Genomic DNA, 27,078 nt, shown 5'->3' on the forward strand with positions numbered 1-27,078 from the left:
TCTATTTTTAAATGTGCTCTATAAATAAAGGTTGACGTGACTAGTCCCCCCATAAGTGGCAACCAGTATTGTTGCTTAATATGCTTTATTAACAGTAAATGTGTTGATTACAATATAAAAAATTAATGCGTAATTTTTCTTTATTAATTGCACGCGTTTACGCGTTAATTTTGAAAGCTATAATTTTTAATGATGAAATTTGGTGCAAAATTATTTAAATTGAAATACATGCAGCATAAATATTCAACCATATGAAATTGCATCCTCCAAAAATACAAGCACTGTTAATGTAAAGTGTTTATTTTTCAATTAATGCAATTTTGCGTGCTTATTTCAAGACATTTGTCATTAAAATACTTCCATATGAAAGTTAAACATGTCTACATGGTATCAAACCGGTCCACAAACCTTGTTGAAATGAATAACATCACAGAGCATTAGATATAAGACTTTATTTGTTGGACAAAGTAAAAAAAAAAAACACTACAAAGATGGTAATCCCTTTGTTCATCTTGAGTTAATATTTTTTTAACACAAATGTAATGCATATTTTTTGACTATTAAGGGTTAATTGTTTAGTTACATGTTAATCCCTTTTAATCAGCACATCATTTATTAAGTAAATAAAAACACTCCATACACTTACTTGCAGGAAAAATAAAATCAGTATTCCTTTATCTATATTAAGACAATTTCAGCATAACAAAAGGACAGATATGGAGTGATTATAAAGAGTGAAAAACACTTACACATGAAAAAACACTTCCATGAAAGTCTCTGTAAAAGAAGAGCTATGGAGCTGCATTTACATTTAGCAATTACCTTTCACAATATTTGTTATCGCCAAGGATTTTTTGTTTTGTTTTTGTTCAGAGATCAAAAATATCACTGTAGTGAGTTCTGTTGCGCTTATAGGAAATCAACATGGCAGACATTTCCATTCACTAAAACTGATTACATATCAGCTCTGATCAACCTTGTCTGACTAAAACCATTATGAACAAAGTTATAAAGCTGACCTTTAGTCCGTAATTGTGAGAACACAATAACCAATATCTTTGATAGCATTTGTAAAAATCTTAAAACTATAAAAATGAATGTGATTATCATTATAAAATATTATAATAAAATCTCTTTGGCTTAGTTAACCAGTCCTTTTACCAACAATGTATTAATGCACCCATAATAAAAGCTAAAATATAACATTTTCTAAAAAAAAAAAAAAAAAAAAAAAAAGGTGTAAAATTCAGCATACGGTCATCCTTGTATAGTTAGTGTAAAGCTAAATTCTGCCTCACCCAGCACAGTGGAAAAATTGCATATATTACAGAAGTGTCAGTGTGTATGCTTTCAGAAAAAGAGACCACAGCCATCCAGCGATGAAAAACTAGGATTTTTTCCCTTTTCTGTATTTTCATATTCCTCTTCCAGTGGAGCTCAATTCATCATCAAGCTATGAAATAAAAAAAATTAAAAAATTCACTGACTATATTAACATTTTGAAAAATTGATGACCTGATGCAAATCAATCTTAAACAGCTTTTTGCAACAATTCTTTAAAACACATTATCCATTAAGCTTTTATGTCTCCTAAAGAGACTGCATGATACCTTTTGTGCTTTTAAAAATTAATTAGTCACACCTCAGGACCATTTAAAATTAACTAGTGAAGGCAAAAAGGTGATATAAATTTGTGAAAAGCAAAAGACATGATGACCAGAGACCCTACATAAGATATACACTTTTCTTCAAATATTTATATCAGTTTTAACCTACGATGTTGATAAAAAAAAAAAAAAAAAAAAGAGACATTGGACACAGACTACCCCAGTACAGATAAGGTGTCAGATCTTCTTCAAATGTTTAAGTATTTCAGTTGCAGTAACCTGTTAGTAGTGTTCAGGATAGTTTCTGGACATGGAATCGTAAGGCATGCCTGGCCCATAATCTTCTTGCATGTCTTGATCTAGAGGCATGTTTTCCAAATGCATGCCATCATTATATCCTTGATATGCTCCTGGACCATAGCCATCAAGCTCTGTAAGAGACAAGACACATAAGGAAGAAACTCTAATGGCTTCCATGAGTCGTTTATAACATTAGTAACGGTCATCATGTATGGTTGCAAACCAGGACAAGAAATAGGATATATTTACCATCACCAGGTAATTGCTCCATCATGATACTATCGTGTGCCTGAAAAAAATATAACAAGACTAAAATCAAAACCTGATGTCTAGTGTATAAACATTGTAATAAACTTGTAATCCACTTCATCATATTATAATTAGATCGGTCAAAATTAATGAGTTAGCACATGCGATTCATGAAAAAAAAAAAAAAAAAAAAAATCATGCAGGGCCTGGGTAGCTCCGTGAGTAAAGACGCTGACTACCACCTCTGGAGCCACGAGTTCGAATCCAGGGTGTGCTGAGTGACTCTGGCCAGGTCTCCTAAGAAACCAAATTGGCCCAGTTGTTAGGGACGGTAGAGTCACCTGGGGTAACCTCCTTGTGTTCGTTATAATGTGATTCGCTCTCAGTGGGGTGAGTTATGCATGGATGCCGCGGAGAATAGCGTGAAGCCTCCACACGCGCTATTTCTCTGCGGTAACGCGCTAAGCAAGCCACGTGATCAGATGCGCGGATTGACGTCTCAGATGCGGCGGCAGCTGCGATTCGTCCTCCGCCACCCAGATTCAGGTGAGTCACTACACCACCACGAGGAGGCAATGGGAATTGGGTACTCATAATTTTAATGTGAAAAAGTTTAATGTGTAAATGTTTCTTAATCATAAGTAAAACATTTATTGTAAATACAGTATAAATCAGCATAAACACTTGTTGGAAGGGTGGAACCTTTGTGATATCTTCACATTACACTGACGCACACACCACTAACATGCACACAACAGCGATTCCGTGTCAGTGATAAAATAATGTGGAAAGGACCTCTTAATGCGATTTGAGGTATATAAAAAATAAAAAAAAAAAGAGATGGGACTTGATAGGAATAGTGTTTTTCAGCCTATGTGAGGCACATTTTAATAGAAACACGTACAGTCTTAACTCTCACCAAAACGCAGAATGAGATGTTTGTGTCTACAAGCGCTTTTCATGTGGAGTTCAAAGCATGAAGCTGGTGCTGACTTCCTGACACGAATCATGAACACGGCTTCACGATTGCTGTAACAAAGTTGATAGCCACCGTCTACCAGCAGATTAATATTGTGGAGGATGAGAATTTTAGAGAATTGATGCCCATTGCAATGAATATGCAACCTAATTGGGTACTAGTTCTTTCAATTACTCAAACTCCCACTTAGACTTTGGGAAGCGTTTAGCATTACTTGATTTACTGCTATTTTAGTGCATTTCTATCTTTATACTGTGGAAGGCTTTGTTTAGAAAATGTTTTATAAAGCATTAGAATACATATATGTTTGTTTGTTTTTCCTAAGAAGGAAATAAATGCAATGTTTGTCTTTGTAACTTGTTCCGCCAATGTTGTTTAAGTTTTAACCAATGGGTGACGATGGTGTTTCAGGAGGAGAGTCCTCTAAAATTGACTGCAAATTCTGATATGGAACACCCACTATTCACAATCTAATAAATTCCCAATGGATAAAAACAAGTTCCACCCTACATTTGTTACTTGTTGAATATCCCAATTCCCTTGAAAATACGCCACAATATGAAAGTAAAATGGGTTGCGAACACCATGTCATGTTGACATTTAACCAATGTCATGTTTAAATAGGCCGCAGAAATGTGATGGCTTTTCTATGGCACATCCTCACATCCAGGGGGCAAACTCACCATCTCCCATGCAGCAGGGTCGTGTTTGAAGAGCGAGTGTGTGAGTTCCACTGATACTCGCTTCTTATAGTCAGGGTTTTTGTCCTCAGAAATTCGGAAGAGTACAGCGGCAGCATAGGTGGCTGACGAAGAGAAAACACCAAAATTACACTCACATACCTAGCTCATATTCTTCTGTTCTTGAATATTCTGTTCTTGCTTGCGGTATCCATCTCTCTCTTACTCACCGATCCCTTCATTGCTGGAGTGAAGGAGCTCCATGAGAGGAGCACAGGCGCCCTCTGCATCAATGATCTCAGCTGACTGTTTATCAAGAGCCAGTTCACACAGAAGACCAGCTGCCACACGCTTGACATTATCCAATGGAGAATACAACAACTGCAAGAAGAGAAAACGGACTTAAATTAAACAAAGCTTAAAAAAAAAAAAAAAAAAAGTTTTGGGAGGGAGGAAAAAACCACAAAACTTTCAAACATGTTCCATATAAGAGAGAAAATGTGAAATTCACCAAATTTAATAATTATATATATATATATTTATTAGATTTTTTTTACATAAAATAAAACTATGAAGATATTTTGCATTGTAAGATTTTAATGATAACAATGGTGATACTTATTAAATTCTCATTACTGTAATACATAAAAAAATATATATATAATAAATACTGTAATAGTTATTTTTATTAGTAATTTCAGTAAAAACAAATACTGTAATATAATAATTTTTTTACTTTAAACCAACATAAATTTAGGGCAGTACAAAAAAACTACATTTATGTATAAATACTTAATTCACACATAATTTTTTTTTGGTATTACTGTACCGAGAACTGGGAGGGAAATATGCTGAAAGGAATATTCCAGATTCAATACAAGTTACTAAACTAAACTTATTAAAAAAAAATTACAATTCTTGTTGCACTTAAATCTGTTTTGTATACTATTCTGATGCATTTTCGTACCACTGTCTCCTTAAGATGATTCGCTTATGGTTTCCTCTTTTGTAAGTTGCTTTGGATAAAAGCGTCTGCCAAAGGAATAAATGTAAATGTAAAGTTAAGCTCAATCGACAGCATTTGTGGCACAATGTTGATAACTCCAAAAACTAATTTCAACTCGTCCCTGCTTTTTTTTTTTTAAAAAAAAAAAAAAGGTTACAGTGAGGCACTTAAAATGGAGGTGAATTGAGACAATTTTTTTAGGGTTTAAAAAGGATAAAAGCAGACAAATTTTTCTGTTAAAACACATGTACTATTTGAGCTGTAAAGTTGTTTAAATCATAATTTGTACAGTCATTTTAGGGTTTGTTGACATTTGTAATCGACCGATGTGTTTTTTTTTTTTTTTTTAAATGGCAGATGCCAATATTCAAAAAAACAGTGTGGCTAATACAATGCCGATACAGATCACACAATTTAATATAGTAAATAACATGAATATAAAAATGCTAAAAAATTAATTAACTCTTATTTAGCACTATATTGACTCAATTTCACACTAAACTTTAACATTGTAAAAGAAAAAAATCTAAAAAACATTATTGTATTTTAAAATGGTAGATATCAGTTTCTTCTAATTTCTGTTTAGTCATCAAATTTCAGTCATTTATTTGCACAAGAAGAAATTGTTAATATATTAGGAAGGAAATAACAGTACACGCAGTAGTCCAGCAACCATGGATGAAAGGTCCACGTAAGCAATCGCTTTTTAAAAAAAAAAATACAGAATCAAACCAATTGTACATACAGTATATATTTAAGCACTTTGAAGTTGCACTCACGTGCGCACATGCGTTTTATTTATATTCATTTATTATTATTGTTGTTATTGTGTATTGTTGTCACTGTAACTAGTTGTGGACATTGTCTATTGTGATTTGAGTTACTGTGGTGTGTATTTTCTGTGTGTTTTATCCCTCTTTTTCCTCTGAGACTTGTACTCCACCACCCGGATTGAGGTGAGTAACCGTGCCACCATGAGGACCTACTAAGTAGTGGGAATTGGGCATTCTGAATTGGGGAGAAAAGGGGATAAAAAAAAAAAAAAAAAAAAAAGAATAAAGAGAATGTTTTTGCTCAGTCGTCAGATTAGGAAGTTCTAATGGTTTCACAAAGTTTATAATATCCTCTTCAGTAGGCGAAGATGTGGATCTATAAAGATCAAGATAGAATTCTTTAAAAGCATTAATATCAATGGCAGAGGTAAATATTTCACCACCAGCAGATTTCACTGTGGGAATGGTAGAAAAAGACTATCCCTGTTTTATATATATATAGCCAGATGTTTTCCTGTTTAAAGTCTCCTCCCAATATTATATCATGAGGGGTGCCAGTGGCTTGCAACATCCCTTCAAGATCTATAAAAAAAAATCTTCATCAATGTCAGGTGAATAAATATTATAAAATAAGACTTAGTCCCTGAATTTGAGCTAAAACATAATCTGTTTGAGACATTTGAATGTTAGATGTTTACTTATCAGCGTAATGACTCTTACTCAAGCCAGCAGTATAAAAAAAAAAAAAATGCCAACCCCATATCTTTCCAAAATTTTCAGCTTCTTGTGGAAAAGATGCATTTCTTGAAGAAATACTATATCATATTTCTTATGCGTAAGAAGAGAAATAACCTTCCTTCTTTTTATGGGGTGCTCCAACCGATTCACATTCCACGTGGAGAGACGATCCACTCATATTAACATTTGACATTTTGACATAAGAGAAAATAGGTAGTGTGTCAAAAACAAGATTATAAAGACCACATTCCAACATTAGTGCAACAATCAAAACCGGAACATCCCCAGAACCAAAAGAAAAAAAACGTGCATTAACCCTGTGCACGACAGCGCCAACTGGTGTCTATCCCTCCAAACTCAAACAGTTCATGTACGCCTTACGAGAACTCCCGCAACAATTTTGCTGTCAGATTGCTAAAGTCCTGTGTTTCTATAAAAATTGAGGGACAGAATTACGCAGCAAGAGATAATCTATAAAACAAACTCCAGCCAATAGACGGAATAAGCACAAAGAGCATGTAGCTTCATCCATAAAACTGTCCTGAAGGTGTGACACTCAACAAAATAAACTCCAGCCACTAGGAGGAACCAGCACAAAAAACAAAAACACACACACACACACACACACACACACACACACACACACACACACACACACACACACACACACACACACACACACACACACACACACACACACACACACACACACACACACACACACACACACACACACACACACACACACACACACACGCACACACACGCACACACACGCACACACACGCGAATGTTCAGTGAGCCGGTCCACTCGGCTGCAACGCAAGTACAATGAGATGACTTGCTCACTCCATTGACTTTATGAAGGACAACTGTTGCTGAGGGCATGTGAATGTTTAACGGCCATTCTTAGCATCTATTCTCAATTTGTCTGGGAATATCAGTGCAAAAGCAACCTTCCGTTGGTGTAAATGTTTCTTGCATTCCTTAAATCGATCACGCTTGTCAAATTCGCAAAGTCTGCGAATAAGAAAATGCTGTGGTTCTTCCACGAAAGCCTTTCTTTACTCCTCGCCTCGTGTAATACAAGATCTTGAACAGATGACCTCAGAAATTTGGCCAGAACTGATCAGGCCCGTCTCCCTCTGCGTATCGACAAGGAACCCTGTGATCTTGCTATGTCGAGCAGATTCGGAAAGAGCCCATCCAGGAATGTCACCATATTCTATCCCTCTGCTCCCTCAGGGATTCCAACTATACTGAGTTTTTCCGCTGGATACGGTGCTCCATGTCCTCCAACTTCTCCCAGACACACTCCAAATCCACCTTGGTCGCTAGCGAATTAGCTGATAATTCCCTCTCCAATGACTCCAGGTAATCAATCCGTTCCTCGACGTCCCCCACTCTTGTAACCACATCAGTGAACTTCGCCTCTATGGCAGTGATAAATTGACATATCACAGCAAGGTCCTCCAAGACAGCAACGACCTTTGTCAGCATTGCCAACATGTTCAGTATCTCTCGCCACATTTCCAGCACTTTTCCAACTAAATCGACTCCCAGGCTTATGGCCTGCTCAGGGGCATCAGCTTGAATACGAAAGTGTCTTTCAATGTCTCCAGTGCCTGAGGACTTCTAAATTCTTTGACATCTTGTTCTCCTAGAACAGTTACGGAACAGAGTGTTTCGAATCTCACCAGTTTATATCATAAAAAGTATTAAAATTAAAAAGTGTAAAAAGCTCGCCATTCATCAGTCCAAGCCTCATATGGTATCATGTGACCGGGTTCTGAGTTCTTAAGCAGCTGTGATGTGATCAACAAGGGGTCTGAGACCACATTAATTGTGAAGGACCAAAAAAAAGAAACTGTCCACTTAGATTGTGAACACCAAAAGCACTGAGGTCATTTGCGGCTGGGCTGGGTTTGGTTAACTTAAAAACGTACTATATGTGAAACCACCCTAATACTTTTTTCTTTTCTTCCATTTTTCTCCTAATTTGGAATATCCAATTCCCTATTTTTGCTCCAAGTCCTCATGGTGGTGTAGTGACTCGCCTCAATCTAGGTAGCGGAGGACAAATCTCAACTGCCTCCATGTCTGAGACAGTCAACCCGGCGCATCTTATCACGTGGCTTGTAGGGCATATTACCACGGAGACATAGCGCATGTGGAGGCCCACGCCATCCACCACGGCATCTACGCACAACACACCACGTGCCCCACTGAGAGGTAACCACATTATAGCGGTCACAAGGAGGTTACCCCATGTGACTCTACCCTCCCTAGCAACCGGGCCTTAGGGACCTGGTGGGAGTCACTCAGCACACCTTGGGAACTCCAGAGGTGGTAGCCAGCATCTTTACCACTGAGCTACCCAGGTCCCCTCACCCTAATACTTTACTTCTATTTTCTGAGACAAATAAAGGTTTATAAATAACTATATTGTCTGTGCTGCTTGGGCAGGGTGCTGATCATTGCTCTTAAAACCACAATCATGTTACTCCTCTAAAACCCCTAGATATAGCGCTGAGGACTTAACAATATATACAGGTGCTGGTCATATAATTAAAATATCATCAAAAAGTTGATTTATTTCATTCAAAAAGTGAAACTTGGATATTATATTCATTCATTACACACAGACTGATATATTTCAAATGTTCATTTCATTTAATTGTGATGATTAAAACTGACAACTAATGAAAATCCCAAATTCAGTATCTAAGAAAATTAGAATATTACTTAAGACCAATACAAAAAAAGGATTTTTAGAAATGTTGGCCAACTGAAAAGTATGAACATGAAAAGTATGAGCATGTACAGCACTCAATACTTAGTTGGGGATCCTTTTGCCTGAATTACTGCAGCAGTGCGGCATGGCATGGAGTCGATCAGTCTGTGGCACTGCTCGGGTGTTATGAGAGCCCAGGTTGCTCTGATAGTGGCCTTCAGCTCTTCTGCATTGTTGGGTCTGGCGTATCGCATCTTCCTCTTCACAATACCCCATAGATTTTCTATAGGGTTAAGGTCAGGCGAGTTTGCTGGCCAATTAAGAACAGGGATACCATGGTCCTTAAACCAGGTACTGGTAGCTTTGGCACTGTGTGCAGGTGCCAAGTCCTGTTGGAAAATGAAATCTGCATCTCCATAAAGTTGGTCAGCAGCAGGAAGCATGAAGTGCTCTAAAACTTCCTGGTAGATGGCTGCATTGACCTTGGACCTCAGAAAACACAGTGGACCAACACCAGCAGATGACATGGCACCCCAAACCATCACTGACTGTGGAAACTTTACACTGGACTTCAAGCAACGTGGATTCTGTGCCTCTCCTCTCATCCTCCAGCCTCTGGGACCTTGATTTCCAAAGGAAATGCAAAATTTACTTTCATCAGAGAACATAACTTTGGACCACTCAGCAGCAGTCCAGTCCTTTTTGTCTTTAGCCCAGGCGAGACGCTTCTGACGCTGTGTCTTGTTCAAGGGTGGCTTGACACAAGGAATGCGACAGCTGAAACCCATGTCTTGCATACGTCTGTGCGTGGTGGTTCTTGAAGCACTGACTCCAGCTGCAGTCCACTCTTTGTGAATCTCCCCCCACATTTTTGAATGGGTTTTGTTTCACAATCCTCTCCAGGGTGCGGTTATCGCTATTGCTTGTACACTTTTTTCTACCACATCTTTTCCTTCCCTTCGCCTCTCTATTAATGTGCTTGGACACAGAGCTCTGTGAACAGCCAGCCTCTTTAGCAATTACCTTTATGTCTTGCCCTCCTAGTGCAAGGTGTCAATGGTCGTCTTTTGGACAGCTGTCAAGTCAGCAGTCTTCCCCATGATTGTGTAGCCTACAGAACTAGACTGAGAGACCATTTAAAGACGTTTGCAGGTGTTTTGAGTTAATTAGCTGATTAGAGTGTGGCACCCGGTGTCTTCAATATTGAACCTTTTCACAATATTCTTATTTTCTGAGATACCGATTTTGGGGTTTTTCATTAGTTGTCAGTTATAATCATCAAAATTAAAAGGAATGAACAAATATATCAGTCTGTGTGGAATGAATGTATACATTATCCAAGTTTCACTTTTTGAATGGAATTATTGAAATAAATAAACTTTTTGATGATCTTCTAATTATATGACCAGCACCTGTATATATTAGTGTGGAATACGTGCTTCAGGAGGAAGATATTAGATGAGCACTTGACGGGAAAAACACTGGATTACATATTTTTAAACTAGATATCTGCATATTTGCAGACAGTATATAATTGAAGTTTTATTAATTAGAGTTTTATTAATTATATACTTTTTTATCATTAGAAAAGTTACATGGAACTGTTGAGGAGAGACTTTTAGACTACGGTACATGCTTCTGAGGAAGGTTTAGGAGTGCTCCACAGGAGGCTGGATCTGCTGAAGTTGTGTGAGATTGGTTTATTACATCTGTTTAAACGAGATATGTGCATATTTGCAGACGGTATACGATTTTAGTTTTATTGATATTAGCCTTTTTATCAAATCGGCCAAAGGGAAAATTTTATCGGCCGATGCAAAAGAACAACAACATTTAAATTCAGAATATCGGTCAATTTATCGGTTGCTGCGATATATCGGTCGACCACTAGTTGACATTACATCATCATGGCAACAAAGTTGTAAAATTAGCTATAACAGAAAAGGTAAGCGGTTTTATCACACTAAAATCATGTTACCGTGCATTGTTTAAGTCTTGTGGCTATATTTTTGAAATAGTGATTATTTTAACATTTACAGACTGGCACCATTCTCTTGAAATCGTAAGTGCCTCACTTTAACACATATTTTCTATTTTTTTAAGAAAAGGTAGTGCAAGACAAAATAAATTTTTGTGGCATTCAATAATATGCCACAAATGCTGTCAATTGAGCTTATCTTATACTGAACCCGGAATATTCCTTTAATTGTTATGATGAAAAAAATATTTTATTTAAAAAATTTCCTTAGACAAAATATGTTTTCTTATTTTTTCTGTTATGTGAAATTTGACCCACACCTGTTCTTAACAGGTTTAATGAGTTTCGCCGAAATCAGATGTAACAAGGTTAAAAATGGGAAAGGAGGAGACAGGAACCGGCAGAATGGTCAAAATAATATTGAATTAAACAAAAAGACAACACAAATGCACACAAGGCAGCTGAATGTGGCCCTCTCTCGCTCGAACTGCTGCATCCCGCTGCACTTATCCCACTCCCCGGCTGATTAGCCCGATTGGGGGCCGGGCGTGCATAGTCATGGCCCGCCCTGCCCTCCTCGTCACAACAGAGTAAACTGATAACATAAGTCAAACATTACCTGCACAAACAAAGGAATGGCGTCCATGTTGGCAATGATGACCTTGTTCATAGGATCTCTGGCCATGATATGCAGAGCTCCAGTGCAGCCCTCCACAATCTCCTCCATTTTCACACCGTCCTGAGAGAGAAGACAATCAAGGGATGTCAAGTTACTAAATTGTAGTTTACAGTTTGTACATTGTGTGTCAGGGTTACAGTGACAGATCAGGAAGTCATACCTGGTATGTTTGCTGAGCAGATGAACCATGTTTCTGTGCATCCTGGTGAGCTTTCAGAAGCAGGTTGACCAGTTTGTGAATAGCTTCAGCATCTCTCAAATGAGCTTGATTGGCTTGACATAGAGCCAGGTTGCGGATCAGACCAACCACAGCCTGTAATAAAGAGAACACATGGGGTCAAGACATTTAATATACAAAAGAAATTTAATTATTTAAAAAAATTATATATTTTTATGTAGAGACACACAATAAAAATGTTTGATAAACACCATTTTTTCCCTTCTTTTTTTTTTACACATTTCCTATTGAAACAGGAAGTTGGTACTGGATATGTCAAAGGGCTTGCCCTTCTTTTAAAAAAATAACTAACAGTCTCCAGTTTGTGTTCCAGCCATGAACTATGCTACTTGCAATTGCCAGCCTGTTTCAGAAAGTATTGGTGAGACTATACATTTTAATTGCATATATCTTCAAAATTTTTAGATTATACAAGCATATTGAAGGGCTCAAAGCTTAGAGTCATGAACAAAAAGCCACAAAAATTTATTTCTTCTGTCGCTGTTAATAAAGTAACCGATTGCTTTCTATCTGCAAGGTACTCTGTTGTCAGTTCTCTCTATTACGTTCTCACTTACCTTAACAACTGGCCAGTAGTAGGGCTGATTGAGCAATTTGACAATAGCAGGGATGCCATAATGGATTCGTACAGCATTCTGTGCGGTTTCAGACTCTGGATGTCGGCTGGTAAGGTGCCGCAGGGCACAGACAGCTGGCTCGACCACGTCCTGTTTCGAACCAGCCCTCAGGATGGCGTGAATCAGTGACTCCACACCATTAATCTGGGTCACCTGCGTTTTGTTGTGCATGTTATTGCAGGTGAGGTTGGACAGGATGCCTGTGGCACAGGTAAGCATGTCGCTGTCATCTGAGGACAGCAGACTGACCAGAACTTGCAGCAGATTTTCCAATCCGTCCTGCAGGGCCAAGAGAGAGCATGAGTTGGCACCAATACATGCAGTATGTGCCCTTAAATTGAAGTCAGAAATATCGTAATTACAAGTTCTGAGCACTTGAATAACCAAGCAAAGTCAGGTTTAACAATGGGAAAATTGAAGGGGGCCCGAGTAGCACAGCGAGTAAAGATACTGACTACCACCCCCTGAGTTGCGAGTCCGAATCCAGGGCAGGCTGAGTGACTCAAGCCAGGTCACCTAAGCAACCAAATTGTCCGGTTGCTAATGAGGGTAGAGTCACATGGGGTAACCTCCTCGTGGTCGCTATAATGTGGTTCCCGCTCTCTGTGGGGTGCGTGGCGAGTTGTGCGTGTATGCCGTGGAGAATAGCGTGAAGCCTCCACATGCGCTATGTCAACAAGCCACGTGATAAAGATGCGCAGATTGAAATCTCAGACGCGGAGGCAGCTGAGATTTGTCCTCTGCCACTCGGATTGAGGCGGGTGACTACACCACCACGAGAACTTCGAGCACATTGGGATTGGGCATTCCAAATTGTGGAGAAAAAGGAGAGGACCGCCCTCCTATGGTAAACTCAGAATTCTAGATGATACCAGAGTTGCCGAGATGTGACGTTGGAAGTGGCATGTTATTTGGTCCCACTTTGGTCCCAGGTGTCTTTAACTACTATGCACTAACATTAAAATACATACAAGACAATGTACTTATTCACAGGATTCATATTTGTTGCTACTGAGGATAGTAGAGCGGCTAAGTGATATAATCGTTCAGTTTATGATACAAGCGTGAAAATTGGCATGAGCAGTCTCCATGGGTCACTTGACAAGAAAATTGTCCGAGCCACTTGAAATTTCAAGATGGCGGCCATTTTTCAAGATGGCCGACACCTGGATCCTCAAAAGATCAATTTTCCGATAGAAATGTATTGTTTTTTTTTCCATTAAGGACGATTTGGTGTCATTTTATTTTATATGTTTTAGATTATTCTAAAGAACAACTTTTAACGCATCAAAATACAGTTGTGTTGATTTGTTGATTATAGATAGATTAGACAAGAGTGAATATCTGCACTACCAAGGCACACTGGTGATATATCACTGCTGTTAAACTCAGAGTGGGGTTCAATGTCAGCTAATTGTAAAGTTAGTATCCCATATGCCGTCTAATCTACCCCAAAACAGTTAGATAGCTGCACCTGAATTGACAGGTTGTGCCAGTGCGGGAGAGCCGAGCCAAGGTTAATGGGGTTTTAGTTAACCGGATGGTGTACAGATCGCACGGCATATAAATGGCATTGGATGAATGATTGGACTAAGTGTAGGGTTAAGGCATGAACTTAGTTGTATCCCATACATCAAAGTGCTTGGTAAAAGGTGGTAAAAGGATAAACCCTCGGCCTCTGCCTAAACATTTGCTGCAGACATGGCAGAAGCCATCATAACAGTTGAGAAAACTAACTGGGACAGATGTTTCATTTGTCAGCAGGACACCAAGGAAAAACTCATTCATCCGAGTTTATTCAACAGAGAGCACGATTGTACTGGTTATGATACCACTGCAAGAAATGTTCCATTATTTCATAAGATCAATGCTCTGCCTATCTTACTTAGTCCAACCCGACTAGATGAAGGTGATGGCATAGAAAACACATTGACAAGAAACAAGCAAAATATAATTCAAGCTGTAAACTTCTGTTCAATAACACAAAGCTGGAAAGGGCCCAAAAGAGAGCATCTACTGCTGCTAAAGACACTGAAGATACCAAAGATATCCATGTCAAGAGGCCAAGAGGATCCCAGCCCTCGAAAGCTTTGTGCTTTATATGTGAAGATGAGAGTGCAATGTCCCCCTTACGAGAAGCAATGACAATGAAACTTAATGAAAGAGTCAATGAATGTGCCCATCAGAGACTGCTCATGCCAATTTTCATGCTTGTATCACCAAATAAACCACTATATCACTTAACTGCTCCACTAAGGTGTCGGCCATCTTGAAAAATGGCAGCCATCTTGAAATTTCAAGTGGCTCGGACAATTTTCTTGTCAAGTGACCCATGGAGACTGCTCATGCCAATTTTCACGCTTGTATCATAAACTGAACGATTCTGCCAAACATAAGCACTTAGCCGCTCCACTAGGATGGTAGGTTTAGGTGTTGGGATAGGGTTAGGGTTTAGGGTAAGGATTTGGGTAAGTTTAACAGTGTAACTACAGATGTAATTAAAATGCAGGAAATTTTAAAGTACAATACAACAACACGTGTACATAAGAAATTGTATCAAATGCTTAATTACGTAGTACTTTAAGACACCAAATATAAAGTGGGTTCAGTTATTTCAATTTCAGTACTTCATTTCAATAATATTAATTTGTTATATATGACAATCATCTTAATGACCCACGCTTCGCAGTTTGTTTGAAGCAAATTAATTCATAATTCCATACATTAATAAATCATATAGGTTGTGTAAAAATAGTGCAGGTATATTCAGTTATACTTATTAAACAGTACAACCGAAAATTAGTTTTTTTTCCATTGTTCATCTTCCGTATTTTGTTTCCCACTTGTATGCGTGTAATGTCGTAATAACGAATGCCCATCTCGGAGGTAGGAGCTTCCCAGGTCCACTTAAAGGCAGCAATATTCCTGATAGTGATCAAGTTCAGTTCAAGTAGCAGGGGAATGATATTTTATTTACGAATACAATTTGTATAAAGGTATTGAAAATTTAAAGTTTAAAGTGATAAGCATAAGATTTCGTTCATGTAAATGTTTGTGTCTAGATAAAAAAAAAAAAATCTACATTGTAGGGACACGATGACAATAGGTATTTATGTTTATTAAATAAATACTAAATGTATTAATGACAATGTAAACATGTGAAAAGGTTTGCATAAGGGTTAGGATTAGTGGTGGAGGTGTAGTGGTCTAAGCACATAACTGGTAATCTGGTTATCAGAAGGACACTGGTTCAAACCCCACAGCCACCACCATTGTGTCCTTGAGCAAGGCACTTAACTCCATGTTGCTCCGGGGGGATTGTCCCTTTAATAAGGGCTCTGTAAGTCGCTTTGGATAAAAGCGTCTGCCAAATGCATAAATGTAAATGTAAATGTAAATGTTGTAGGTTTAGGCGATTGAAAATATCACTCGCATGGTCATAGCAACTGAAGTCAAAGAAAGTTCCCACCATGAAAGAAAAACAATGTTTTTGTATTATTATTATAAAATGCAAATAATAATATTTTGTTTAGGGGAGGGTTTAGGGTGTGGATTAGGGTTAGTCTATAAAGCATTTATAATTAGCTTATGAAACCAATATATAATTAACTTTTGAAAACAAAACAAGTCTATGGTTCGTTATTATTTAGATAGCCAAGTAAATGTGTCTGTGTAAGATGGTATGGTATTAGATGTAAAAAATAGACCTGTTTGGTTGCAGCATCTGACAAGTTTCTCAAGGTCCACAGGCAGTTCTGCGTCAGGCGTTGACTAGAGCCAGTCAGATGTTTACCAAGGGCTTGCATTCCACCTGAGAGAGGGAACATGTGAAGTACAGTTCTTTAAGGATTGGTTAAGCAAATACCATAATAAATACATTTTTACATTTTCTGCAGAAAATGTGTGTGGTGATCGAGCGTGCGAAGTCGTTGTCACAATGCTAGGGTGTTCTAGATGATACTGGCCAAGTCAAATGTGTCCACCCCGAAGTCTCTAGTCATGGTTCAAGTCCCCCCATTTTATCATCTGTTAGGCCAAAATCATGTCCAATTGCTTAGAAATGATGTGAGCCGCATGATGTGAGATAGCATCACATATGTAGTGCAAACAGTGTACGACAAGTAACGCATAAAAAAAGGGTCATAGCAAGTGCAACTAATTAAACAGTTTATAATATATTTTACATCTTCCAATTTGACTTACCAGCATCTACAATAGCAGGCTTGTTACTAGGACAGACAGAGAGCACTTTGAGAACACGACTGGTGGTCCAGAGCAGCTTCTCATAGTTGTAGGTCCTCATGATGCTAACAAGACCCTCAGGACCCCCATTAGCCAAGATAATCAGCTGAGAGAAAGTAAGACTAACATTATCAAACCTTTTTATTTATAAATATTTATTGTATTTATACATAAAAAACAGGCATATTATAAACACCTTGCTCTCCTGGTTGCCATAGGAAAGTAGCTGTAGGCAGTCTGTGGTGATGGCTAGGAACTTGGTGTTGCTCTTTTTTAGCAGAGGCACCATCCTCTGCAACCCATCAGCCAGACGCACTGCCATCTTGGCTCCCTCCTGGTGCAGTAGCAGGTTATGCAGGGTGGTGATGGCATAGAAAAGAACTGAATCCATTGGAGAGCTGAAAAAGAGATGACCGGTTGCATGAACATGAATCAAACTTAGTGCTGAAGTAATTTCCTAACAATCAGGAAGTTCCTAATAATTCCTAAATTATTACTAATTATTAGTAAAAAACCAAAATGATTAAAAATAATAGAAATAAACAATTCTTCCACCAGTTAATATTTTTATTAGCCTAGCTGTGGACTAGCTATGTGGCAATTTAGCACTTATCCAAATAGAATTTAGTGTTAAAACTATGGGTTTACTTTGCAATAAAATGTGTGCTATTGAACGAGATAGCGAAAATGCATTTGTCTAAGTAACGCCTGATGTATCGGTTGTTCCGTGGAATTAATTCATAAATATTTTTATTTTTTTTTAAGGTCCAATCATCAACAAACAATATATGGAGCCTAAATAAATTACGTTTTTATTTTTTATTGAGTATTAAAAGTAGCATTGCACTTTGTCTCTTTCATACCTCAACATGCGCACCAGAGCTGGAATGCCCCCTGATTTGAAGATGGCGAGCAGTCCCTCGCGATGGTGTGAGAGGTTGTGCAGGATGCTGGCTGTGGCACGGGTCGTCTCCATGTCTGACGTGTTCTGCATGGCTCTCACTACTGCTGCCACCATCTGCGGGGACTGCATCAGAGCCCGCCGCGATGCCTCCTTACGGGTCAGCTGGTTCACAATCATAGCGGCTTTATTAACCACAACCTGAGGTCAAGAGAAGAGGGTTAAAGGTCTGGAGAATCATCATCTGTGCTTTAAATAACATTTCTCGTCTTTTGTAATAAACAAATATGGGCCATGTTCCAGGAAATAATGGGGAGAAAACTGAGACATGATTTTTTTCTACACTTCTAATGAAACACTGAAACGTTCCTAATACTCAAAAGGCAAAATAAATAAATATTGAATTTGAACTAAACCAGCTGAGGAAAAGCTTGGCCAGGTTGGGATAACCTGGCCAAGCTTTCTTAAATCAGCTTAGGCTGGTATAAGCTGGCTTTTCAGCAAAGTTGAAGGAGCATAAAATTAAAAGCGTGGAGTTACAGTGTATAATATCATCAGATGATGAATATGAGCAGTGAGGCACCTGGTCATCATCGTTGAGGAGTTTGGTGAGCTCTGGAATGGCACGAGTGGCAAGCTCGGCATCGTCCTGGTAGTTGATAAGGTGAATGATGGCAGCTTTGAGCTGCTGAGAGGGTTCAGCCAGCTTCTGTACGTTGGTCTGCTTGGACTGATCGATCTGTGTGGACAGGATAGATGTTCCCTCTGCCACTGTCTCTGGAAACATGGCAGTCCTCACACGCTGGGCACGGGTCATCGTGTACTGAGATTCCACCTCTACAGGAGAGAGTGAGTGATAAAGAGAAATATTACTAACTACAACATAGTTTATACAACGAACATACAGTGTACCAAGACCTTTTTGTATTTTCTGTGCCGATTTTGAGAAAGTCTGCAGAATTTTTTTTTTTAACATAGCACAATGTGTTTGGTAGAGCTGAAATTACTACAATCTTATTGGTAGCTGAGAGCATAATTAACCAAAACATTTAATAAACAATGTGTAGATCTTTGAATACAGGCGTTCAAACGAAGACCATTCTGTGGAGTTCTGTGTGTGCAGTTTCCATGTACTGCACTAATCTAATTACAGTGATATAACTCACGCATGTAGATCAATCATTGAGCGTGTCAGACATCAGAAAAGCAATTTAATAATACATTGTGTTTCTTGTCGGGCACAAAGCTAGTTTGTGCACAACCAAGGGGGTTGGTAAACTAACATAGGAAAAATGTTACATAATTAATAAATCTTTTATGAATGATGTCGCTCACCTGCAGGGTTCTCTGTAAATGTGCTGGTGTAAGTGAAGTTCTTGGTGTTGTACTCTTTTCCAACATCGTCTGAGCGAACTGTAGTTGCTCCTGACTGGATGCCTGAATCTGTCCCATAATACGACTGTTGCCACTCCGCCACCTTCGTCATCCCTGCGGGCTCTGTCACTGATACGCAGAAACATTATTTTGAGGTCCTGATCTTTCATCATTCAAAAATCCTTTACTATTAACAGTTATATAACAAATAAAAAAAATAAGTTTTTCAAGAAAGAAGTAGTAAAAAAAAATAAAACTACACTTATCTAAAAAATAATTTTAAGTAAATATAGCATAAAAGACTGAGTACTACCTACATCGAAAAGTTCTGGGTTATTTTTAAGTTCACGCTTAAACTATTAAGTAAATTCTAAAATTCTACTAAATTGAAACATGTAAAACTAAATGCTCTAGCCTACAAGTAAATATTATTTATGATTGTTTGTCATCTTTACAATACATCATCATGTATCAATCCTAAAGTAGAAAACCTACCCAAGCAAATTTCATAGGTAAATGAAATAAGTACATTTTTACTAAACTTTTCGAATCTGGTGTGTTTGCAGGTTGATTTACACAGTTTATATTATTGATTTTGTTGTTACGTTTAGGAACTTGATGTTTTGTGAAGTCTGAAGTTCTCCAAAACTCAAAATTAACCGTTTATGACATTATATATATATATATATATATATATATATAAAAACGTGTTTCTTGGTTCTACTGCCATTAATGCAAGGTGATGTTGTCTAATAGACTACATAGCATGCATTAAGCAACCATGTGGAAGGCTTTCATGTGTGGTACATGACTAAGTATGTTAAATAAGCATTGAAATACTAGTAACCCTTTAAAAGCATGACTTAATTCAGTGCTACATTGCTTAAGTAAAAAGAACAAAGAGTGAGTAAACTTTACTTGAGAATTTCTAATGAAAGCCACAATGAATTGGGTGTAGTCTTTACTTGGAAAAATTGTGTGTTAAATTAAAATGGTTCTCTTTAAAAGAGTTTGTCTAGAGTTAAAAACAAAAAAACAAACATTTTATGTACAACAACGATGGGGCTTTTTATTTCTTGTTTTGTTATTGTTTATTAACAATGTCATTTCTTTATTATAATTAGTACTACTAGTATTATGTATTAATTAATAATTCTGTTTACTTACTGTGCATTTCCATTTTGGCCTCCTAGGCTCAAGCCAAATAGTCCAAAAGTAAAACCTGTATAAAAAAAAAAAAAAATAATAAAAACATGCATGGAATACTTGTATACTAAAATGCGGCTTTTTTTCAAAATCTAATGAAGTCCTGTAAAATTTGTTCTAGATCAGTTTAAGAAAAAAGCCCACGAAACAGGGAGGGGGTGCCAGTAACTGACTAATTACTACTCAAACAAGGCGTGAGAGCTAAATGGTCGACTAGAACAAGAACAACCTCAAGAAACCGGCTCTGCATGTTTCGACATTCACACACACCTATAAATGCCAAACCCCTCCTCTTGCTCTCTCTCAAACACACACATAGAGTACATGCTTGTACACTGAAACAAACCAACAAACCAAAAATCAATTCGTAATGCAAAATATTTGAGTACTGGCAACAATAAAACCTCATTCTGAAAACAAGCAGGGAACAGACAAGATGGACCTGTTTTTGGTTATGACTCTCCTTTATCTCTTTTCTTCCCGTTTTATCTGCACCTTGTATAGTGTGGTTTTTCTGTCTCTCTCCTGTCCTAATCGGAATTCTTCCTCTTTCCATCTTCATAAGTTATTAATTATATCTCGCCTGCCTTCATCCAGGTATTTTACATCCTCAATCCTTCTATCTCCCTCCCTCTTTAACACCACATTCTGATTGCAACTTTCCACATTCATTGAATTTCAGGGGACAAGAAAAAGGTTTATCAGAAAATACAGATCAACACATACTATATTGCAAATCAGTGAATAATAAGAAATCTGAGCATCCCAGCACCCGTGAAGCTGTTCTGGTTTTATTCCTAAAAGAGGTGGGACTGAACGGGGATTGCCTCAGGGAATAAGAAGTACATGATTAGTTTATTAGGGTGGCCCATGAAGACTTGCATTTGTGCAAACAATGCAATGGATGAATTCTTTGTAGAACATTAGTACATATCATAGCACCTGAATGCACAGTAAAGTGGTTTGATGGATTTGATCCAATGAAGTTTTCAAAAGGCACTGCAGACAAAGTACTAGTATGTAATCAGAGGGTTGAAAACATGTTCTAACCAGTAGGAATTTGACAGAGGGCTACAATCTTTATAAACCCTAAAAGAAAAAAAGTAACAGAATTCACTTTTTAGATTCAAAAAGATCATATGTTCACTTGAGATGTGCTGCATGTACTTTATAGAAATACTGAACTTAGAACATCATGAGTACAGTTTGAAGACATACTTTGAATGCCTTGCATGTTGACACTTGAAAAAACTGAACACACGCACACACGCATGTGGCGTGTGTGGTTGGGGTGGCGTGACCAATAAAAACAGAGTTTCTTTGCTAACATTATTCTCTAAACAACACATTGGACAAGGCAAAGAAGATGTTTGCAAGATTGTGACTGTTGTGGGTGTTTATTCATGCCAAGGCTTGTGACATGCTGACAAAAAACAGTGATTGTTGCGTGTAGCTGATCGAAACTAGTGGTGTTTTATGAATTTTTAGAGTTAATTTACTAATATAAGTTTGAGTTAATCGATCTAATCTACAAGCTATCGTTAGATTTGCATATTAAGATCCTGTGAGTGGGATCTCCTTTAACCATCACATTATCATCAGAGCATACTTAGCTGGGTGTAGCCAAGCAACAGACATGTAAAAACACGCAACACGCAGGGACTCACGCTGTCAGCCCTGCAGGTGAACGATTGCAAGCGTCTGTGTGAACATTGAGGTGTGGCTATTTTCTCAAGCTCCTAGTCTAGGGAACTAAAGAATTGCATTTACACACCCACTATTTAAACCACTTTAATTTGCAAAAACATTAATAAAACATGGCTAATTATGTCTGATAGGGAAAATTAGGCTACTTCATCATTCAAGATTTCTTTCTGAATTTGATCACAGTCCAAACAGTTTGTAAGTCTTATTACAAGCAACATACTTGCTTGCAATTGTATCAGAGGTCTGATTTAAAAGTTGAGATCAGTGACACACCCAAAAAAAAAAAAAAAATAAGATTGAATATGGACTCCACAATATCCAGAATACAATCTCTATGAGGGGGAGGTGAATCACAGTTTCTTTGCTGTTAGCGATACTGTATGGCATGCACTGCTGTCTCTACTTTGGACTTTACACAAAGCTGTGATGAGGATTAGTTAATGAGTAATAGTTTATTACTGTACATTCAATTTCACACTGAGAAAACTGAGCAATAGAATGTAACATACCCTGCAGAATCATCTCCCACCCCCACCTGAAAAACTCTACCTACCCTTCCCTGCCCCATGGATCTGGGCCCTTTATCAGTGTGGATGTGTCTAAAATGAGGTTTAGATTAGTTTGACTCACAAAAAATAGGCTGTGCACATGACCCATCCCATGGTGTATTCCCAAAACTCTAATCCTGGTGTGACATTCCACACTACACCACGGTGTGCTACCACTCACTCTCCCACCCATTTTTTCTCATGCACACACCCTGTCAATGTCTTTGTCATTTACTGGCATATACACAATAATGTGCTCATACACTCATTTACTCGTAATGAAGCTCAACACTGACTGCTCACTTTTTCAGCATGCTTGGTTTCTAAGTATTTTCCCATTAATTTTATTCATAAGCGTTTCAATTAATTCTTCAGTTAAGAATTCGAAACCATTAACCAAACCAACCATCTCCAATATGAATCACAACATTACAACATTTGATTTAAAAAAATTAACTATTTGAAATTTGAAGGAAAGAAAAGACAAAAAGGTAAAAAAACAATGTACTTAAATTACTTTACAAGTGTTTCACTTTCACATAACAAATCAGGAATGGTGGAACAATATATAATTAATAGCTGCATCTGAAATCGCATACTGTCAGATTATGTATAAACGATACACTTCTTGGCTGGAAAAACACTTCTTTAGGTATGCATGCAATTAGATTTAGGACCTACTTTATCCGGGAACGTGGGCATTGTCCATGACCTCAATTTATGATGTAATAACAACAACCTCTAACATAAATAACTCCGGTTTTGATAAACAAGCATATTTAAGCACAAGCATCCATTTTCTAGGTAAATATACTCACTGTTAAAAAGAGCCATCAGACTTGAGGTTCTCCACCATAACTTTAAAAAAAATAAATCCAGCGTTTTGAATGTGACGTCTCCTGGATAGTAAAGTGATGAGTCGATCCACACTTCTTTTGGTGGAATTTTTGATTCCTTGTTAACAACAAATTCTCGGATTGGTGACCTCTTGTCAGGATAATGCCCAGTACAGTTCTTCACCAAGAATCAAGCAAATAAAACATGATTATTTAAAAATTAAGTTGAAATCACACTGATTTGATTCTACAGAAGCAAACACTGCCAATAGCCTTAAAGCATGACAAGTCAGTCTAGAATGGTTTATATATGAATTGCTAAAAATAGATAAATAAATTAATTGGATTTTTACCAACGGAACCCAACTGTTGCTCTCTACTAATTTTTAAATCGCCTTTTCCTCCCAATTTGGGATGCCCAATCCCACTACATACTTAGGTCCTCATGGTGGCCCGGTTACTCACCTCAACTGGGTGGCAGAGGACAAGTCTCAGTTGCCTCCGATTCAGAGACCATCAATCATGTGTCATGTGGCTTGTTGTGCATGACACCGTGGAGACTCTTAACATGGAGGCTCATGCTACTCTCCGTGATGCACGCACAACATACCCACTGAGAGCGAGAGCCACTATTCGTGACCATAAGGAGGTTACCCAATGTGACTCTACCCTCCCTAGCAACCAGGCCAATTTGGTTGCTTAGGAGGACCTGGCTGGAGTCAATAAAACTATTCTTTTAAAACTAGAATTTCTCTCAATCATTCTCTTTTCCTGTTTCTCAACCTCACGTGACCTGACGGCTAAACAAATGTCTGAATCAGATGTGCTGATGGTGCTAATTTATAGGACAATACTGATCACTGACACCATGTGCAGTCACTATAATAACTGCCGCACACTGCACAGCCCTTTGGGACAGACAGGGAGTGCCACTGATATGACTCAAGTGTAAATTAGTGTGTGTGTGGTCTTACAGTATGCTCCGACACGACCACTTTAAGGTCAAACGCACACTATAAGCCTGAAGCCTGTTGCCTTATGCACATTTAAGAACTCACAGTTTCTTGTTTTCTGTCGTGTTGCACGCTTGACAACTAATCACAGACTATGTAAGTCCATTACAAGATTATTCTCCTTCCCAACTGTAGCTGTGAACCCGAAATTAGTACATACAAACTCATGAACAACTCATGAGTTGATCCTTGACAATTTTCATCAAACAACATAGAAGAGAAAAAAATAGAGCCCAAAAATATGTATAAGTCAGTAGTTGTGAAGACGTGGGCATAAAACTGAGGTTGTTATTTTGGTTCCCTCCTTGGGTTTTTGAGAGAAAAAACTTTTGCTTGCTATGATAAACACATATCATAGAACCTCACATACCATATTCAGGCTGTGGCTTGTCTGCATTTTTACAGCCACCATAATGGGCCATTACACATATACTTCTGAATTGCAAACAAAAAGTAGCGATTTTGATTTCAATCTGTCTCCAGAGATTATACAGCTGCTATGCCTCATAGCTTTCCTTCAGTAGTATGAAATACAAAGACACACACACACACACACACACACACACACACACACACACACACACACACACACACACACACACACACACACACACACACACACACACACACACACACACACACACACACACACACACACACTTAAGAGCCTACTGTGTCTGAGGGCTACCAGACGATCTGCTTGCTTCCACTAGAGACAGCGAGTGGGTGAGTGGTCTGCCCCGATTCGGGTATACAGGTTTCTTTAACCCCAGGCAAAATGCACACAGAGGCCTCTTAACACGGGGATCCATCAATGGCACATCCAATTACAGTTACCACAGTATGACATTGTCATGAGCACTCTGCAAGCTAGACAACATGGCTAACTTGAGGTGCACAGTCCAAGAAAAATGGATTGGTGAAGAGCAGTAACTACCACAGACATTTAGGGGGAAACAACCTCTTCAAAATGCAGATTATTGGTCAACCAGTATGGGTTTTTCAACTTAAACTATTTCATTTTGTTCCCCCAATCCTGAATATGTTATTATGATCTTGTGTAGTTGCCTATGAATTCAGCTGACTACCTGAATGTACTAAATGACCAGGATTTCCCATCAATGTATTTTTTTCCTTCCCTGATGGCACGGGAATGTTGACAATGCCAAGATTCATCAGGCTCAAATTTTGAAAGAGTGGTTCAGGGAGCATGAGGAATCATTTTCACACATGAATTGGCCACCACAGAGTCCTGACTTTAACACTATTGATAGTCTTTGGGATGTGCTGGAGAAGACTTTACAGAGTGGTTTGAGACTCTTGTCATCAATACAAGATCTCAACCAAAACTTAATGGAACTCTGGATGGAAATAAATGTGGTGGCATTGCATAAGGTTGTCGAAACAATGACATGAATGTATGCAACTTTTTTTTGGGCCAAGCAGTGTATAGTACCAGGGTAAATCTTTCATCAGCCCAACAAATGGCTGGTTTACTGTATGCTGGCGGACCAGCATGGCCTCTGATGAAACTGGTTCAACTAGTTTAAAAGCCTTCTGGGGATACCAGCATCCCATGTTGGGGGACCAGCACACCAAAACACAACATAAGTTGGTGAACAGCACTGCTGTTTTTTTCAGCAGGGCAGCAAGATCTCTAGGCATGTACAGAAAGGCTGCGTTATTTCACCCAAACTTAACATTAATACTATTAAATAACAAGTCTAGAAACAGAGCGTGAATAGTCAGAACTGATGACAACATTAGTGCATATAAATAGATGCATATAATGCTTAAAGCAAATGCAAGGACAGCTTGCGCATTTAAACAAAACAATTTTGACACAGATAATCTGTGAATCTGTGTTAAGGACTTATTAGGGTACACGATCCATTGTAATTCACTTAAATGTTTTTTAAAACCTTACTGAAGCAAAGCTATGGGAATTTGGTCATGGGTGTCACTTGCAGGAAGTGCTTAGATGAACAAAGACAGGAATAGACAGAGCATTAGCAAATGTTGTCTGCCTGCTCACCATGTGATAGATTTGCATTTCTGTGATAAGAGAGAGTCCGGACAGTGGGCAAATTCAGTTTTCAGTATCATGTAAATTTTCAAACATTCATCCCATAAACCCTCTTCTTTTTTAGGCCAGTTGAATTGAGAGATGTTGTTTTGTATGAATGGAGCACTTGACTTATGTAGTCAGCTGTGTCTGGCTATGGCTTAATGGACTGTCAGTCACAATTCATGTTGTAGGACATTTCTCGTCATTTGGAAAGCCACTTAATGGTAAGTGGGCGTTATCTGATAGCCCTGTTCCACAGAAACTGCAATGTTCTCATGCCAAGCCTGTGCTCCACTGGTTCAAGGCAAGGTCAATCTTAAACTGGCCATGCTTTTCCATTGACCTGAGAGCACAACATTGACGTAACGCGTTACTGTCTACGTGGTAGTTTCAAATGACATAATAAACAAACAAACATGGAGCATCACAGTGTCTTTGTATACAGCTTTAACTCTTGTTTTTTGAGGATATATTTAAACATACAGACAGAGACACATCTACGCTAAAGACGACAGGTAATTACATTATATTGTATGAACTACGGTTTAACTTGCCAAGTTTTGTAAATGGTTACAATGGAATCATTATTAACATTGGAGTAGCAG

At 38.2% G+C, this 27,078-nt stretch overlaps 1 protein-coding gene across 1 annotated transcript in view; it reads right to left on the minus strand.

The window, feature by feature from the left end:
- Positions 1-437: 437 nt before the first annotated feature.
- Positions 438-27,078, minus strand: part of LOC127625951 (junction plakoglobin-like) — a 36,865-nt gene continuing 10,224 nt past the window's right edge. The window contains exons 2-16 of the mRNA XM_052101450.1: positions 20,263-20,317; positions 19,057-19,224; positions 18,305-18,558; positions 17,684-17,922; positions 17,017-17,218; positions 16,782-16,926; positions 16,286-16,389; positions 12,519-12,857; positions 11,884-12,036; positions 11,664-11,783; positions 4,046-4,196; positions 3,819-3,940; positions 2,157-2,196; positions 1,887-2,038; positions 438-1,453 (exon numbers count right to left, since the gene is read on the minus strand). Of these exons, the coding sequence (XP_051957410.1) occupies positions 1,890-2,038; positions 2,157-2,196; positions 3,819-3,940; positions 4,046-4,196; positions 11,664-11,783; positions 11,884-12,036; positions 12,519-12,857; positions 16,286-16,389; positions 16,782-16,926; positions 17,017-17,218; positions 17,684-17,922; positions 18,305-18,558; positions 19,057-19,224; positions 20,263-20,275 (2,199 nt within the window). The 5' untranslated portion in view covers positions 20,276-20,317 and the 3' untranslated portion in view covers positions 438-1,453; positions 1,887-1,889. The remainder of the gene's footprint in view (positions 1,454-1,886; positions 2,039-2,156; positions 2,197-3,818; positions 3,941-4,045; positions 4,197-11,663; positions 11,784-11,883; positions 12,037-12,518; positions 12,858-16,285; positions 16,390-16,781; positions 16,927-17,016; positions 17,219-17,683; positions 17,923-18,304; positions 18,559-19,056; positions 19,225-20,262; positions 20,318-27,078) is intronic.

Source organism: Xyrauchen texanus, chromosome 32, assembly GCF_025860055.1.
Source record: "Xyrauchen texanus isolate HMW12.3.18 chromosome 32, RBS_HiC_50CHRs, whole genome shotgun sequence".
Taxonomy (NCBI): domain Eukaryota; kingdom Metazoa; phylum Chordata; class Actinopteri; order Cypriniformes; family Catostomidae; genus Xyrauchen; species Xyrauchen texanus.